This window comes from Martes martes (assembly GCF_963455335.1).
Source record: "Martes martes genome assembly, chromosome: 13".
Taxonomy (NCBI): Eukaryota; Metazoa; Chordata; class Mammalia; order Carnivora; family Mustelidae; genus Martes; species Martes martes.
This window is the reverse complement of record NC_137901.1, coordinates 83654187-83672232: the sequence shown is the minus strand read 5'-3', so window position 1 is coordinate 83672232 and position 18046 is coordinate 83654187. Positions and strand designations below refer to the sequence as shown.

The 18046-nt window shown below is 41.8% G+C and overlaps 1 protein-coding gene across 3 annotated transcripts in view; it reads right to left on the bottom strand.

The window, feature by feature from the left end:
- Window positions 1-18046, bottom strand: part of HECTD4 (HECT domain E3 ubiquitin protein ligase 4) — a 177505-nt gene that overhangs the window by 67482 nt on the left and 91977 nt on the right. Inside the window, exons 15-29 of one of the 3 annotated variants that reach the window (XM_080821201.1) lie at window positions 17493-17598; window positions 16772-16892; window positions 15969-16097; window positions 13928-14052; window positions 12298-12451; window positions 11683-11783; window positions 9885-10083; window positions 7628-7774; window positions 6403-6507; window positions 5142-5305; window positions 4332-4565; window positions 3122-3314; window positions 2392-2496; window positions 1816-1904; window positions 1285-1460 (exon numbers count right to left, since the gene is read on the bottom strand). In XM_080821201.1, the coding sequence (XP_080677327.1) occupies window positions 1285-1460; window positions 1816-1904; window positions 2392-2496; window positions 3122-3314; window positions 4332-4565; window positions 5142-5305; window positions 6403-6507; window positions 7628-7774; window positions 9885-10083; window positions 11683-11783; window positions 12298-12451; window positions 13928-14052; window positions 15969-16097; window positions 16772-16892; window positions 17493-17598 (2148 nt within the window). The remainder of the gene's footprint in view (window positions 1-1284; window positions 1461-1815; window positions 1905-2391; window positions 2497-3121; window positions 3315-4331; window positions 4566-5141; window positions 5306-6402; window positions 6508-7627; window positions 7775-9884; window positions 10084-11682; window positions 11784-12297; window positions 12452-13927; window positions 14053-15968; window positions 16098-16771; window positions 16893-17492; window positions 17599-18046) is intronic. The other 2 variants (XM_080821202.1, XM_080821203.1) reach the window with 2 other exon arrangements.

Below are 18046 nucleotides of genomic sequence, written 5' to 3'. Positions count from 1 at the left end.
TTGGGTCATGATCCTGGGGTCCTGGGATTGAGCCCTGCATTGGGCTCTCTGCTCAGCAGGGAGCCTCCTTCCTTCTCTCTCTCTGCCTGCCTCTCTGCCTACTTGTGATCTCTCTGTCAAATAAATAAATTTTTTAAAACCTTAAAAAAAAGAATGGTTAGGCAGTTTCAGTCTAAAAACATCATTTTTGAAGATGTTATTGCTCAGCAAACTATTGGTTCATGATCTCTGAAGGCAAGAGCCTCTTGGAAAGCATCATCAGCCTCACTGAGTGGTTAAGTCTTTACATCGGACCTTTAATTAACCAAGGCCTCGTGACCAGGGACACGGTCAGCAGACCATCTCGGTATGTGATCATACTGTAGGCTCGGCACACCCCCCCCCCCCCCACCGCTGTTCTCAGCGAATGGTCTCCTTTCACTAGGGTCAGAAACCTGAATCACCCTAGACTTCCCTCCTGTGTGAGGGGAGCCCTGGCCACTCAGCTGGGATGAAAACAGGTTCGTCTGCTTGGCAGTGTCCATTAGGCTATGGGGTTTGATAACACGGAGTCTCATGTTTACTCATCCTGCTCTCTCAAGATAAGAATTAACAACTGTCATTATGGGCTATGCTCGGTGCTGGGGATCCAGCTTCAGAAAGGCTCATAGATTTCTCTGAAAAATGTCCTTTCAGGCTAACAATTAAAACGTGACCAGGAAAATAGTGAAAATTCATGTCAGAAGGTTGCACATAATTACTAAAGGTGCAATGCAAACTCGGTTTTAAGAGGAAAATATAATGCATTACCAGATTCACAATGCTGACTATCTAATTAGATGTGCTACTAGGAAAATGACAAGCCATAAACTAAAAGTAAGGGGCACTAGATTATAAAAACAGATGTTACTGGGCTCCCAAGAAAAACTGAATGAGGGAGGTGGGGAGGTAGCCCTGACGCTCAGCTGACTTACAAAATACCACCTGAGGGCGCCTGGGTGGCTCAGTGGGTTAAGCCTCTGCCTTCAGCTCAGGTCATGATCGCAGGGTCCTGGGATCGAGGCCGCATTGGGCTCTCTGCTCAGAGGGGAGCCTGCTTCCCCCTCTCTCTCTGCCTGCTTCTCTGCCTACTTGTGACCTCTCTCTCTGTCAAATAAATAAATAAAATCTTTAAAAAAAAAAAAAAATACCACCTGAACTCAACGTAAAGTCCGTTTTCGGCTTTGAATATGAGATCTCAAAATCTATGAGAGAAATCTATGAGACAGAGTAGCGCAGAGCGCCTGCACGGGGCTGGCTTTGTACCCGGTGTTTCCGCAGGGGTCCCCGAGATGCTTCTTGTGAGGCCGGACTGGGCTGCGATGGTGACGTGCAACAAGAGCTCGGCTCGGTTCATTAAACTCTTCACTAACGTCTTCGTTTTAGCCAGTGGGTGCGAGGGTTTCTGAATGAGAGAATTCACTTCTTGTAGGAACTTCTCCCTATAAAGAAAGGCTGATGTGCATTTAGTCGTTCTCACGTTCACCAAAACCAGTGTTCTTTAATGACAAAGGATACAACAAATAGAGGGAAACGAAGCAAAAGAAACCTGATAAATATCTCTCCCCTTCCCCTAGCCGAGAGAGCAGTGCTATAAATGCACCAATTTTAGTTCCTTTGGCCCAGTTTCGGATGCCTGTATGCTAACTTTTGAAGGCCAAAATCAGAATTTCCAAGTTTACAAATGAGTTCCAACTCAAATATTTAGTAAATGCATACAATTTTTAAAAATCTTCACATCTTGTCTTAAGCATCAAGGCAGTAAATGAGCTTTACACAGTTATTAACATCACTAACCTCAGTGACAGGACCATGTTTTCAAGATCATTTCCATCAAAGGAGACTTCTTTCATTGAACACAAAAGTTCTAGTTCTTTCATTTTGTTCTAAAGAAGGAAAAATCAAGAAAAGATGGTAGGCAGGATCTGCAAAAAGTGAGTTTTACTGTTCATGTCAAAAGGAACAGAGAATTTCAGGGAGAAAAAACAATACACCACCTCTGGTCCACATTTCTATGCCAGAGCACATCTGTAAGTTATTCTTTGCTATTTTAATGATTACAAATGGCATCGAGTACTTTCTGGGGACTTCTTCAGTGCTTATAAGTGCTCTTCATTTCCTAAAGCTTGCAAGCAAAATTTGATGATGGTAAAACTATCAATCAGTTAAAAACAACTAATAATTTGTATTTGTACTATTGATATGTTGATCTAATCAATTTTATTTAACCTTTGTAAAGAATGGGTACATTTTGGTGTGGGAAACATTTTAACAGGTAACACTATTTGGTCTCCCCCCCTCCCCCCATACACAATATACACCTTTGCACTGTAAATACCAGTGCCCCAGTGATAAATCACACAGCTTGCTCACCTCATTGAAATGGTAATCATAGAAGAAAGGCATGTTGTTCTCCAGCTTCCCTTGCATAGCATCATCAACCTCGCTTTGCCATTTCTGCTCCAATTCTGCAACACTCTGATAGGTAGATTAAAAAAATAAAACAACATGAGAAGAGATGTAAAATAAAAACAAGTGCACTCTGCGAATTTGGAAATTTAAGTCCTAACTTTTAAAAACTTCAGGTCACTTTTTTTTTTTTTTAAGATTTTATTTATTTATTTGACAGAGATCACAAGTAGGCAGAGAGGCAGGCAGAGAGAGAGAGAGGAGGAAGCAGGCTCCCCGCTGAGCAGAGAGCCCAATGCGGGGCTGGATCCCAGGACCCTGGGACCATGACCTGAGCCAAAGGCAGAGGCTTTAACCCACTGAGCCACCAGGCGCCCCCAGGTCACTTTTAATAATACCCTTTTTTTTTTTTAAGATTTTTATTTATTTATTTGATAGAGAGAGAGACAGCAAGAAAAGGAACACAAGCAGGGTGAGTGGGAGAGGGAGAAGCAGGCTTCCTGCCAAGCAGGGAGCCTGATGTGGGGCTTGATCCCAGGATCCTGGGATCACGACCTGAGATGAAGGCAGACACTTAACGACTGGGCCACCCAAGTGCCCTTTCAGGTCACTTTTTAAACTTCATTAAATTTCTAGGAAAGAAATTACTTCTGACAGTTGTGAGAGAAATCTAAACACACTGGCCTTCACTTACCTGCAGCTGTCTCTCCATGGCATTGAGTTTCTTGAAGGTCTCTCCCATAATTTTACACAGTAAGTCGTATTCTTCAGCATGTTCTTCTTGATACTGGAAATTTATTAGGGACTGCAGTGCATCAACCAAGTTCAAGTGCTTAATAACACAGGATACCACCATTTCCTCCATCACATCTGGCTGAATCACTTCTCTGTGATTACAACAGAAACTAGTCAAGATAGATGCCAGGCTCTCAAATTACTAATCCTGTATTCAGTAGGCTCAAGAGTGTAGGCTTTGATGTAAATATATTAAATATTCACCACAACTTCTTTATTACAATAAAGAAGCATGAACATTATGAAGGCTTTCATATCAAGTTGGCAATAATTTAATGTTTAACTGACAAAACTGGCATCAGCTGATAAAGTGAAAACCAAACTTAAAGAGACTCCATTTTCTTTAATTTTATATTTTGAGCTAGAGTCATATTAAAGCTGGAAGAGGTCTAAGACAAACAAAAGATCTTTGGAACCATTTATGTGCCAATTAATTTTACACAATATCATGTCTTGTGGTATTTCGTACATATGGATGTTGGGCTGAAAAGGAATTGCGTTTCTGTATTTTTCACTTTAAATTTCAACTATCCTTAAAATTCTTTTCTCTCTGAAAGGGCCAATCATGCTTCAGAAGACAGGGCAGAGGCTACCAAACAGACTTTAAACAAGAATACCATGAAGACATTTGTAAGTGCAAGACCTCACACTCCAGATTACGACCCCTCACCATCTCTTTCTGGACTAAGGAACCAAAGTTGAGGACTACAAGTAGACAGTCAAACTACCTGAGAAAAATCTAGAATTTGTCAAACTTTAGCATGCCTCCGAACCCTACGGAAAACTTGTCAAAACCTTAATTATTGGGCCCCATCCTCAGAGGTTCTGATCCCACAGGTGTGAGATGGGGCCCAAGAGCTAACAAGGGCCCATGTGGTGCTATTGCTGCTGAATGGGGACCCACATCTTGAGACCCAATGGTGTGGAATGCCACCTGGGGCGGGGCAGGGGAAAGGTGGGGGACTATGGTTAGTGTTCATTAAGTAAGTATAAAATTAAAGGTTCAAAAAAAAATTAAACGTTCATTAGAAAGAGAAGAAATTTACCCCCTTCCATTGTTTAAACTTTTTTTTCCAATGGGAAAAATAACACACTATTTAGAAACATACTTTATACTTGGTCTGAATTGAGGTCTAGCACGCCCAGAAATTTCCCTGAGCTTTATCATGATTCCTGGAGGAAGCCTGATCCGGGGCAGGTCAAAGTAGTTTCCAACGGGAGGCACGAGGACATCAGAGGGGTAGGTGAATTCTCTGTCTTCCTCGATGGTCAGTGGCAGTGGAGACGGACTTGGAGTAAGGGCAGGAGAGATCACACCATTGGCCTCCACCTGCCACTGGCACCTGAACAGACAGAGAAGAGGCTCCTTCATTTCCTCTTCCACCTGGAAAGCTACTTGAAGCTTGCAGATACATCAAACATATGAAGGATCACATCACGTGTTAAGCATTCATCAAACAATCTCCAGAGGCTAAAGGAACATGAGCATTATATGAAACCACATCTTTGGGAATCTACCTCCTCCCCAACATTTTATTATGAAAAATTTTAAATATACAGAAAAGTTGAAAGCATCCCATGGGTAATGTCCAGATATCTACCTCCTAAATTCTAGAATAAATATTTTGATAGGTTTGCTTTATCACTCATCTACTCAACCTTCTGGGGATCCTCTAATTTAATTATACAATATGTGGGTTGGAGAAAAGCTTATGCATTCAAGGCTGTAATTTCAAATTTAGTCAAGTAAGGGCCAGAAGGCACTTTGGTATAATTTTCACCTTCTTTCTTAACGACAATGACACCCATGGGATTGTCAGGCAGTCTGCACAATGAGCTGGGAAATGTACTAGAAGTAGTTTTCCACACGAAGTCCTTTTTCCTTTGTGAGCAAAACTAGCCCTATCTGAGCCTTTTACCTTTGTAAAAGTTTGGACCGCAATAGCTCCTGACAGGCTTCTTCTTCTTTGGTAATTTCTGGTCCATTGTACAGGATTCTCAACATGGAACAAGCTAACACAGACAGACCTAAAGCCAGGTCTACCAGAAAGGGCAAGCCTCCCGACACATCCTCCGACGACTCCTACAACGCAGACAGGGGCAAACCACACGGGTCAGTGTACACAGCGGAGCTCCCGTGCCTGGGCTGCACCACGCTGTGACGTCCCTGACCACAGGGGCTCACAGAGCAGCAGCGCGTGTCACTGCTATGGGACACAGGGACTGTCCCCAACATCATGAGGAGAAAGATGGTGGCAGGGGGCAATGACCACAGAGTGAAGTCTCAACACAATTCTGGAGAGAGAAGAGCTGGTAAGACTCCATATTAGAGACAGCACAAATCTCATGCAAGATTCTTTGGCTGGATTCCTCTCTGCCGTGCCTATCCGGTGTAAGTCATGGTTTTGTTTTATCACCTCCATCCTGTGCTCGAACCAAGATGCTGTCAATCCCTTATACTGATTTCATTCAACAAATATCTGAGCGTATCATTCTAGGTGCTTGAGATACAGCAGAGAAAAAGATTCCCGCCCTCACGGAGCCTTCATTCCAGCAGATGGTTGCACTCTGGAGTACATTAGGCTGGCTAAACTCGAGCAACCTCCAAGTCTAGAATAGGCTTCACAAATCAGGCAACTCAAGGGGTTAGAAGAACTACCACTCACCCCACCCCACCCCACCACCGGCAAAGAATTTACATAGATTGCTGGGGGGAAGTAACTATTTGGCACCGCTAAAAGGAGTAGACTAAACCCATATACAGCATATAACACGGGTAATTAAGCAGAGACAGACCTAGACTAGCAAGATGAGCCTTTGAGAATAGAATGAAAATCTGATCCCACTATTCTAAAAACCCAGAATCCCAGTGCTTGCTTCCACTAGGTGTTTGAGTCTTCTTCGCCCTACGGAAAGACGCTGGAGGCAGATCACCTCTCCAGGCTTTGAAGACGGAGCCCCTAGCAATGGATTCTGTCTGCGCTGCCAAACGGATTTTAGGTCACAGCTAGTTTTATTCCACGAGACTACTACTTGTGATAGTCTAGGAATGCCAAATGGAAGAGATGGATGAAACCGCAGCTCATATTCTGCCCTGTTTCCAGGGCAAATATGATGTATGTAACCAAGGCACACAGGAGAAAGTACATTATGCCCACAGCAGTGGTTAGATTCAAGTACCTGAGCGCGAACTGTGCAAGCAAAGCCCCACATAGCTTTATCGGGAGTGTTGTGTTCACGGCCACTTCTCATTTCAAAGGAGAAGGTGACTGTATCTCCTTCCACCTTAAAATTTAAGGGGGGGGAAAATACACTTTAAAAACAAGACACATGATTTTCAAGAGAGCAATGAATTTCAGAGATTTACTTTCAAAAGGACCACTGCAATATTTCACTCCTTTTCTCAATCGCTTGACTCAAATTCCATCCCCTCTCATCTGGACACCAAGCTCTTGGGTGTCTCTCCTGACGAGGTAGGTTTGGGGATGAGGCATCTGTGAAATGGGCCATGACTGCCCAACAGCAGGATCGGAGTAAAGAGCAAATCTTGAGCATAATTTAAATAAATCCCTCGGACTTCTACTCTCTCTGCCCTCCCCCTGTCCACTTCACCACCTCGCTCGTGCTGGTAAGGTAGGCAAATGGCCCATATCTTCAAGAACACAGAGCGCTGGAAGGCCTTGCTCTGTATTACAGAACCAACACCATGAGTAAGAAACAAAGTGTAGGAAACGAAAGAACGATTAAAAGTGTCGTGCTGATGTGGGTTTGGATACATCCAGACTAGACGCCTGTACGTAACTTGCTATCTGTGGCTGAATTAAAGAGGGTATGTAATGCATTTGAGATCAAGTCTCCAAGAATGGACTCTGGAGCATTTAGTGGGGGTTTTAGTGGGCATATCAGTTCATAATTATATTCTAGGTAGGTATGTTATTGTTCCAGGGCCCAGATTACAAAGCATGACTGGTATCTCATCAATTTGAGAATGGATCATTAGTATTGCTCCAAAGGCCCAAACTCATTTTGAAAACAGTGATTCTCCATTTTTAAACTGCAATGGCCCTGCGTTCTAGAATACCCATCACAGGAGAGGGCAGAGAAGCAGCAGGCTGGAAGAACTAGCGGGCCATTTAATGGACAGGGAAGGAAATGCTGTGAGCACTCAGTCCCTGGAGAATGGATCCTAGTTCTGGAGTGGACAGGGGTCTGAGGCCCTGAAAGCCAAAGAACGGTCATTCTGAATGAGGTAGTTGAGCTTCCAGGCCTGGCAAGCTAACCCCATCTCAAAAAAACACCCAAGGACAATTCTTTTTTTTTCTGGAATTGGAGTTAATACTCAGGCCCAGAGGGAATGGGAGTTCATTTTTCTTTTCTAGGAAGTGGATCTGACTGGATACCATACCTTCACCAAGTCTTTGGGCCAGCCAGTTCCTAAGACACTACGGCTGCCATATCCCAGTGTGTTGCCTCCATACTCAGCAACCTTCCTACTGTTTGTGTTAGGCCCCGCATATATCACCAACTTCAAAACAGAAAATATACTGTTAGACTGTAAAAGAAAAACAAAAACAACATCTACAAATAAAAAGGCTGCAAAAAAATGTTTGTTTAAAAACACATTTATAACCAGGCACTGGTGTCATTATTATAGAACTAATATCCCCTGATTTTTAAGGTACAACTGATACTAGTTTGGGTACAACAAATACTGCCAAATATTGCCTGGGGGACCTCACATTAACATAGTTCTATTCGGCTATTATACATTTATGTTTTAAGTAGTTATTTTAATGCTAAGTCATGACATTTAACTCATTAATAACAGGTACAGTTTGCCCCTTTAAGTCCTCCCCCGAATTAATAAAGTGAGCAAATACAGATGGAAAGATGGCTATATCTAACACAAAAAAATAAAGGCAAAAACAAACAAAACACACACACATACACAAAAACCAAAAAGTCAATGAATGAGGATTTTAAAAAATGCAACAAATTGAAAACAAGCCATATATCTTTAGAATGTTGCTTAATGGTATCAAAAGAAAATGACACAAATTTAGGCCAGAAAGGGGGCTGCTGCTTCTTGGGTCAGCTTTCGCGTGTCAGTATTTTTCTTCAATAAAGGTTATTCATTTAAATCCAATTAACCAACTTTCTAATATGCAAGAGAAACATTTAGAGGTCATTTGGCATTCAAATACTTCCACTGGAAGAATGAGGCTCTGGGTTCTGTAAATTCCAAATCTGTCTTTGAACATGCACTCTGACCACCTCTGACCGCATAAGAGAGCTCGGTGTGGATCCAGAAGCTACGCTTCTAACCCTTGACGTGTATCATGGTGTGCTCTCTTACCCTGTTGGATCTTTGCTGATCCCAACCAGGGACCACTGGAAAAGTAAATGTTACTTTTATCTGTGGAGTACGTCTTCCTGTACCTCCACACTGAACACTAATGCCCATTGCAGGTGCTGGCTAGCATACGTCAGAAGACGCAAATTACTGGTTTTTAAAAGAGAAACAAAATGACACCGACTGATATGCCCATCTCTCCATTTCTATTTTAAACAGTCATAGCACTTTAATGTAGGAAATGGGGGTAGCTGATGACAGGAGCTATTAAGTGCCATCAGGGACAGGCTGAAGGCAGGAGATTTATTCTCTGAAAGGCCTACCAACAACCGTTTTCTAAATTCCCTTGCCTCCAGCTAAAGTGATTTTTGGAGGCAAACCTTAAACCCCTCTGGATACCTGGGAGTCTTCACTGTCCTAAAAGATGATGGGAAAGAGGATTCTATAATTTGCTCAGTGATATGTTTCACCATCTCAGAGTATATACCGTTAAGAAGTCCTTTACTTTTCACTTACTAATCTTCCTGGATGGGATTTCAGATCTCTGCCCTTACACAGTTCACAGAGATGACAGATAGCTAACAACAATCTACATAAAAGTAGTCCTGTATATGTACAAGGCTATTTGATAATCCTTCAGCTGTTCTCGTACAAGGTTATGTGTCACAAGTTCATTCACCTTTCCTCCTAAGTACAACGTGGCAGTTTGCAATGTAACAATATAAACAGGAAAAAAAAAACCAAAACCCACAACCTACAACCCCTCAAATGTTTCCTTTCATTTAAAATTATTAAGTCACTAGGTTGGAAACTATTCTTTCTCAAAATCTACATGGGCCTAGAAGTGCTGACAACAACGAAAAAATAATTTAAATAAAAATAAAACAGATCCTAGTACATCTGAAACTTCTAAAAGGCCACCTTCTCCCAAAGAATACATGAAGCCCCAGAACTGGGCAGTAAGAACTTTCTAGATAATGGACATCACCTGTCTACAGGAATTCCAAGCATAGAAGGAAGGGAATAGGTAAGCAGTAAGGAAAATTTTCTCCGACTCAGATCTAAACTTTTGAAAGGTTAGAGAAGTACACTTTCAACTTGTCATGAAAATACAGTTCTTGGAGCACAGATGCTGGTTCTTTCATTCCCCACCCACTACCCTTCAAGGCATATCTTAAGAAAGTTCTCCAAAGAGACATCTGCAGACAGAAATAAGTCAAGAATGGTGACCAGGAGCAAAGAAAAATAAGAAGCATCTAAGAAATCAGCTTATTGGAGGTGGAGCCGGTACTAAGCCAGTCTTGCTTACTTTGTCATAGTCATACTGTGAAGAGCATCTGCTGTCGAATCTAAGGTACAGGCAGCGAGCTCCTGGGATGTGGACAGTTTCTTTAAATTTATAGTTGTCTCTGACAGGGTGGACTGTTTCCACAGTCTTTCCAGCAGCCCATGGAGCAGGAATCTTTAAACCAGTGAGAAAGCCTGGCTCTTCTTTCTCTTCCAGCATCCTAAAACCAGACAAAGAGAAAGGGATTTAGCTTAGCAGCAAGGAGAGGAAAAAGGAGACATACACACAGTCAAACATAAAAGATTTATATGTCACTTTACTTTTCCACATCCTTTTGGATTGTAAATGCTAGGTATCAGAGGCGATCAGAAACATTTAAAAAACTCCTATATTTAAGGCTCTTTTTCCTTTTTTGTTGTTAAACAACATATTTGCATTTTTCCCCCTCTTTTTAAGACGGAAAGCCCAATTCGTATCCAGGAAAGGACCTCACCAGCTCTCATTTCAAGTTACTCGGGGAAAAAAAAAAAAGATGCTACAAGATTGGTCACTTTCCACATCCCACGGGATTAGGATCCTGCCCTATCAAGGTCCCTTTTGTTGGTATCCCAATGTCAATTGTTGAAGACTCCATGAGTCTATGTGCCTGCTTTTTACTGTAATTTTTACTAGGAAAAGTGCCTTCAAAGTCCTCTCATCTATCATAATTAAACTTTCAAGGACTTCACAGCCCGAGACTGCGGCATACAAACTCCTACAACCAACAGTTAGCTGTCGTGGAATGAACTCTCTTCTTTCAGCTCTGCCCTAGCCAACATGGTGGCCACTTAAGTCAATTGTGTCCATTTAAACTGCATCTGAATTAAATGCAATTGAAACTTCAGTTCACACACCAGCCACACTGATGGTTGTATCAGTAACAGCATGTGGCTGTGGCAGGTGGTTCTGGACAACAAAGTCACAAAGTTTCGTCACTGCACGAACCTCCGCTGCATAGCTCCCTGCTCTAGAGAAACGGAAAAATCATTCCTTTCTGATCAGTGTTTTTAAAGACAGCTTTAAGATATAATCGACATGTAAGAAACTGCACATATGTATATACAAATGAAGTTTCCTCCCCCTTCCTGGTAATCTAGGCAATCACTTTTTGCTTGCTATCACTAGAAATTAGTTTGTATCTTCTGGAGTTTCACATATATGGAATCATACAGAATGTACTGGGGGGGGGCGGGAATCTGGTTTCTTCTACTCAGCCTAAGGACTCTGAGATCCACCCCTGTTGTGTGTATCAACTGTCCACTCCCTTTTCTTACGGAGTAGGACTCCATCATACGAATATATTGCAACTCGTTTATCTATTCACCTGCCGATAGACACTTGGGTCGTTTCTTGTCTTGGGCTACTCTAACTAAGGCTGTTCTGAGCCTTCATACACAAGTCTTTGTAAGAACCTATGCTTTCTTCTCTCTTGTGTGAGTACCCAGAAGTGGAAGAGCTAGGTAGTGTGGCAGGTGTATGTTAAACTTTGTAAGCAACTGTCAAACTATTTGCCAAAGTCGTAATATTTTACATCTCCATCTATGGTACATGAGAATCTGTCAATCTCTAATCTCTTCATCTGTGGGGAATTTACTCTAACCTGGTCCTAGAAGTCTACAAAGCAATTCTATAATTATCTGCAAAACGTTGACTCTAGAGTCTCTTTTTTTTTTTTCCAGTTACATAATCCTTGCTAAAAATCAATGTTGTAAAAGGAGAACTAGTTTTCCACCAGAAGAAAACAAGGCAGGGGTTCCTGCAAGGAAGCAGCATCTTTCACCTCTCATCGGGGAACAGCCTGCCCTTCTGGTCTGATGCACCACATGGGGAACAGCCCACCTCGGCAAAAACTGGACACTGGGTTTTAAGCAGCAAAGCCGTCTGAAACACAAAACCATCATCATGTCTTAAAGTGCTTACTGTCAGGTATCTGGATGGTACTGAGCCATATTTAGAATTCCCACTTTAGTCATCTTTTTACAACCCTTGTCTGCCCTCCTTCACGAAGAAACGCTTTGCTACTCAGACCACTTAACACCATTTCATTTCATGCTGGAATGGCACGTATCCTTTCTATCAGTCCCCAGCAGCCGGCAAGGACTCAGGAGACGGAGCACGATGGGAAGATCTCAGCAGCATTGTAGCTCAGCATTTTTACAGTGGCCCGGCGGTCCATACTTGCTGTGAGACTACAGTAAGTAATTCAAACAGACGTGTTTTCCCTTAATATTTCAGTGTATTTCTAGGACACGATATTTTTCCTCATTCCACTGTTCTTCCCCTTGGCTTCCGACAGACATGGTTATGTCTACTCGGCCTTCAATAAATGCACGCGGCTGCAACGTCAAGTGGGTCGGCCGAAGAGCCGCTCGCTTTGGCACACGGAGGGTCATACCTGGCTGGTATAGAGGACCAGCTGCACTAGCTGAGGCATCAGGGCGTCGGCCATGGTCAGAGTCTGTAAATTTGGATGCATCAGCGAAGTCAGTAGCACTGGAAGAAGGTGACCAAGCATAGTAGCCTTAGTAACTTGTTCCAAGCCTTTTAACCTATAAAAGGTTCAAGAAAACACATAGCTTAAGCAATTCCTAATCACATGGCGAGGCAACCATCATCTTTCTCCAACAAATTCTCTTAAACTGCATTTCCGTGAACTGCTTGAGCACTTACGGCTGTAGCAATTCAGTCCACAAATGTCCCACCTTCCACCGCTGAGGGAGAGGGAGATGACAGACATCTAGTAAGACGTTTCACCTTCAACCTGTGGTTTTGCTACAAAAGCTTACACAGTGCATTTCACAGCACCTCTGAAGCACTTTATAATTGGCTTCTAAAATACAAATGGCTACTCTAGGTAGTCACCACGTGCAAAGTTCCCTTTGGCTGTGGTGCCATAGGGGGCTGTGCTACACAGAGTCTCTGACACGGGAGAAAGAAACCAGCTACAACACAGATTTTTCATTTGTTTTTAAAATCATGTGACCCCCTACCATTTTATTGATATAATTGAGATATAAGGCTGTATAAATTTAAGGTGTATAACATAATTATTTGACATATGTCTACACTGTAAAATGATTACCTAAAATCACATTCTTAATATCCCAATCCTCTGCTAGAAGAATTAAGGTATGTGACTCACCCAAAGAAAAATGAGGGTTATGTAAATTCTCCGACGCTACTTAGGATACTAGGATTGGAACAAGAAGCAGACCTCACATCTCTCAGGCTCTCAAGACTGTCCCCCCCACCCCCAGGACAAATCTGCACCGTGTGCCAGCAGAGTGGGCTCCACCGTGTGTTAACAAACCCCAGTGCAATGCCTATCTGGGCTATACTGTCCCCAATTCCAACCTGGCCACCTACTCTCTGGGAACGGGTTAAGAAACAGGGACATGGGGACAGACAGGCCTACAGGAAGAAAAATTACACTGTAGGGTTGTTTCGGACCAGCATCTGATCCATCAATAAGCACGGATGTAACAGTAAACCATAGCTGAAATCGAAATGGGGAGGACTAAGAAAGAGCTTTATTACTGGGAAAGAGAAGATTACCCTCTATGTAGGTCACTCCTGTATTTGCAGTAAAATTACAGTAAAATCTTAAGACGTCACGTCAGCGTCATCTTTTGCATGGCAGTTAATTTCCCGTATTACGAAGTCATCTCTGCCTCTCTAAAGTCCTTATCATGGGGGAAGCCAGGGCACACGGTGCTGGGCCAGGTAACTGAAGGACAGGCCAGTTTGGGAGCGACGATGGTGGCGGACTCAAATGTCAGCGATGAGGCTGTGCACCACAACCTCGCTGCCCTCTCAGACCACCAAGGCTGTTAGCCCAATCTCCCCTAAATGTTCCATTACAGAGTTCCATTGCACTTGGCATTGAAACACTTGCCGTTTCAACCTCTTCTCACAAAAATCCCTCTATATTAAATGAACGTTTGATGTTCTAAATGACTTTGCTTTCATAAGCAAATTATGTTCCTGAAGGGCAGCAGGTCACAGCTCACGAGCCAGTTCCTCACCTCTGCTCACGGTCAGCTAGGTCACTATTTATGAGGGCAGTTGTGACCTGCTGTAGCATTTCCAACACTTCATCACATCCAGTCAGGATTTGGGTGGCAAGAGCCAAAATACTGACCTTTAGCTCCTAGGTAGAAAATATCATAATATTATTTTTAAGCTCTGTGATGAGTGTACACTCACAATGACAACATGAAATGATGTATTTAATGATGCATTTCCAAATTAAATAATGAGGTGGCCAGAATAAGCCCAAAGCAGGAAATTCTGCTAGGATGGCAAGTAGCAATTTGATTTGGGAGGCTAAGGTCTGGAGTGCTGACAGAAATACGCAGTATTTCACGGGGAGCACACCGAGTCCCTGGGAGAAAAGGCATTTCTCCCATCCCCTCCAGCACAAGAGAGCTCCCGGTGGCCAGCCCAGAAACTGTCCAGGTGGAAGATTGCCTTGGGTGGTATGAGGATAGCTAAAGAGAAAAACAGAACAGTAAAAGGCGCATGTATAGGCGGTGAATAAAATGAGACAAAACACAACATTCCGAAACAGTACAAGTGACCTTTTTACTTAATGTTTTAAACCATTACACTTGAAAGCAGGCAAGTTAAAAATTCAGTTAAAGTAGCAGGCAGTTACAGGCTATCAAATATTTAAAAAAAAACTATTAGAGAGTTCGTGGGCGACCAAGTACTAAATAATGTGTTAAGAAGTACGAGTTAAAAATCATAGAAATATTTAGTTTACAATTATTTTCTATTTTTTAAAAATGCAACCAACCTAACCCTTTAGGTAAAAAGGGTTTTACCTAATTTTTCCCAGAAATACTGGGAAAACTCAGCCTCTTCTGCCTTTACCACTAGTACTTCTCTCCATGGGCTAACGAAGAACTTAGGGAATTTAGCCTTTCAAAGAGAAAACACTGGGTTTCATTACTGGACTTTCCTGGGGCCTTTCTTGGAATTAAGATGTTTTTATCATTTAAGAGAAAAGGAATTCTGAACGGACAAGCTAAACCACGGTTTAGGTCATGCGGATCCTATCAGCCACCTGTGCTGACAGCGGCACAGCGGGGGCATTTCACGCACCTCCTCTCTGACCCTCACAGAGCCTTACGAGGGAGACCTACTGCCCCTCTTCGCTGATTAGGAAACTAAGGCAAGAGAAGTTAATCAATAGTATCAGCAGTTGAAATGATTAATTCATGCATTTTTGCCTATTTAAAAACTGACTCTATAATAAGATCAACTCATTAACGGGAACTGGCAAGTATATGGGTTTCACAGTACACGTGCGTAAAGGAGTAAGAAAAGGGCGACTATAACAGCTTTCAGCTTTTCGGCTTCCTTGGTTAATTTTTCAGTGTGTTTTAGTCAACACTTTAAAGAAGAATCAAGTTCTTATTGATTTCTCTAACTCTCTCACGAAGAAGAAACTCTGAAGAACAATGCAAATAACAGCCTCCAGCATCTGTCAACATTATAACATCCACTGCTATAAAAAAATCTTTGGATTGCTATAAATTGCCATGTGGGAACAAATTATTGAGTTTACACAGAAGCTAACTTAAAAATAATTACAGAATAAAATACACTGTAGGTTTAGAAATTATTCGATATAAAGGTTGCGAGAAAATTATCACCTTTTTGAAGTTATTTGAATCGAGAGAATATCAAACCAGCCACAGTGTCAAAATTATTTCAAATGTTATGCACCCAGATTTATTTTATCCACATACCCATAAATTTCAGATGTGCAGATCACTTGTAAGTGCCATATTTTGTAGTTCTTTAAAAAAGGTGAAAATAAACAAGGCGCAAAAAGATTGACAGGAGCACATGGATGACACACTATGAGAGTGTCACAAATATGGTAACCACTGTGCAATGACATAAAAACCTATGAAATGAGTGACCTACTATTACCTCTCACAAAAATATAAGCCACATGGTGAAATCTGACATCGTAATACACAGAGATTTAGCCAATTAAGCTGTGCTTTTACACACAGGGTAGAAAGCATCGTTAGAAGAAAGCTTGGTGTTTACCTGTACCTTCAATGTCTCTCCCTGCAAGGAGTTGTCACTGTCATCATTCTCATCAGGTTTAATCAAAATAGTGTTACTGAGAAGGTGGTTCTGAACTGCCATCAGATAGCGCAGGCAGGAGGATGCAGCCTTTAATACAAACAAGGGCATTTAGATGATCTACACCCTACTGAAAGGGGTCATGTAATCCTCATGTGTTTATAAGATTTGGACAAGGGAAGCAAAAGAGAAAGTACAGAAAACAGACCAGGTTAGTTTCTCAGGTGACTTATTTCCACATGGCTTTTGATACGTCACTTGACAAATTTACTGTAACTTTGTGCCTTCTGCTACAGAATTCACACTCGTCACACGGATACTTACTTGAATTCTTCCCTCTTAATAATTTTTCCTCCCACCCTCTTCCCCTCTCATGCGTCTCTGCTAGAGAAGAGTTCAGTCTACCCAAATCCTTAAGAGAATTTCTTGGTTCTTTCCCATCTGTGCAACAGTGATGCTTTAGTAAAAATTAACAGGAGGGAAAATCCTATTTTAAACAAAACCAAAACATCCAAACTCAAACAATTCACCGCACCAAGACATTTAATAAGCAGGAGGAATAAAGTCTTTAGAGAAAGTATTCCAAGTGGATTCGCACAGCTCTATATTTCCAGGAGAAACAGTCACCCACTGACTTTCATCAACTAAGGTTGCCTTGGAGAGCGTGTGTGTTACAGCAGTGTGTACATACACACCTAATACGGTAACATGAAAACGGGGACACATGATACAATTCTGCCTTCATGAAACACGGTGTTACTTACAGGCACGGTTGAAAGGAGTTTTTGAAAATCCTCTTTAGAGACGGTTTGGCACTTGGTGATTAAGATACAGGATTCCCGAACAACGATCTTCAGGATGTAGTGTAAAAGTTCATCATTTAGTCTTTAAAATGCAGGAAAAATGCAACAATAAGATACCGATGGTTTAATAATAAAAGGATAAATTGTATACAGTTGGTATGAGATGACAAATAGAAGACACAAAATTAACTGGTTCTGTAGGTAAATCATCCCACTCAGCAATGATGCTAACAGCTAGGTGTGTCGTCTAGATCAAACTTACAGAAACAAAATGGTACCCAAGCACCCAGTCCAAGTATTTTGTAAACAGCAAAGAAAACCCAACACCTCCCTCCCCTTCCTAGCTCTCAACATACCCTTGCCCTCTCTCACAGCGCAGGGTTTGGACGGCACCCTCCACCCTCCACCAAGACTTTTAAATAAGCTCCATCTCTTATTTCCACTGAGAACCTTTCTGTAGGCCTCAGTTAGTCCGGTGATACAACTGAAAAATGCTATCATTGCTTCTTAGGGCAAGTGTGGGATTTATTAGCTTTCAATTGATCTGTGATTTTGACTTAACATGCTAACTATCATATCAGATATTACAGGGGACGAACATTGATCAAACACATTTAAATGCAAATTAATTACTGGGAAAAACACAGAGAAGGCGAGCAGTCAACAGCATAACTGGTGTCACCTGTAATGCTCATCCTCCTCGCTGCCAAATCGGTTGTTTTGAAGCTGTTCGGCTAAATTGGTTAGAATCACATCCCGCAGCTGGGAGAGGCCGCTGTTTCTCTCTCCTGACACAGAATAAAGCTCCGTAAATGACCCTGGTGATTACACTTAGAAAACTGACGCTATTAAAACAAGTTTTTGAAAGGAGCAGACCGGTGACCATGTAGGGGCTCCAGGCACATGTACTCATATGAACGGCAGCAGCAAGAACATCACAACCTATCAGGCTTTTTAAAACCAGTACATCCTGATCGAAGTGTACATCATAAAGTGTGATTTCTAATTCTTTAAGTTAATGTTGCTTATAAATGTGGGTGTCTCTGACAGGGTGAACTTTGTTGTATTTATTTAAATACATTTGTATTTAAATAACTATATTACTATAAATATAATATTATTTTTATTAAATATTTGCATTTGTTGTATTTATTTAAAAGTTGGGTTTTGAAGGGAACAAGCTGACTTAGGAGACCCCAAGAAGTCATTATCTTTAATGTGCATTAAACATCTACT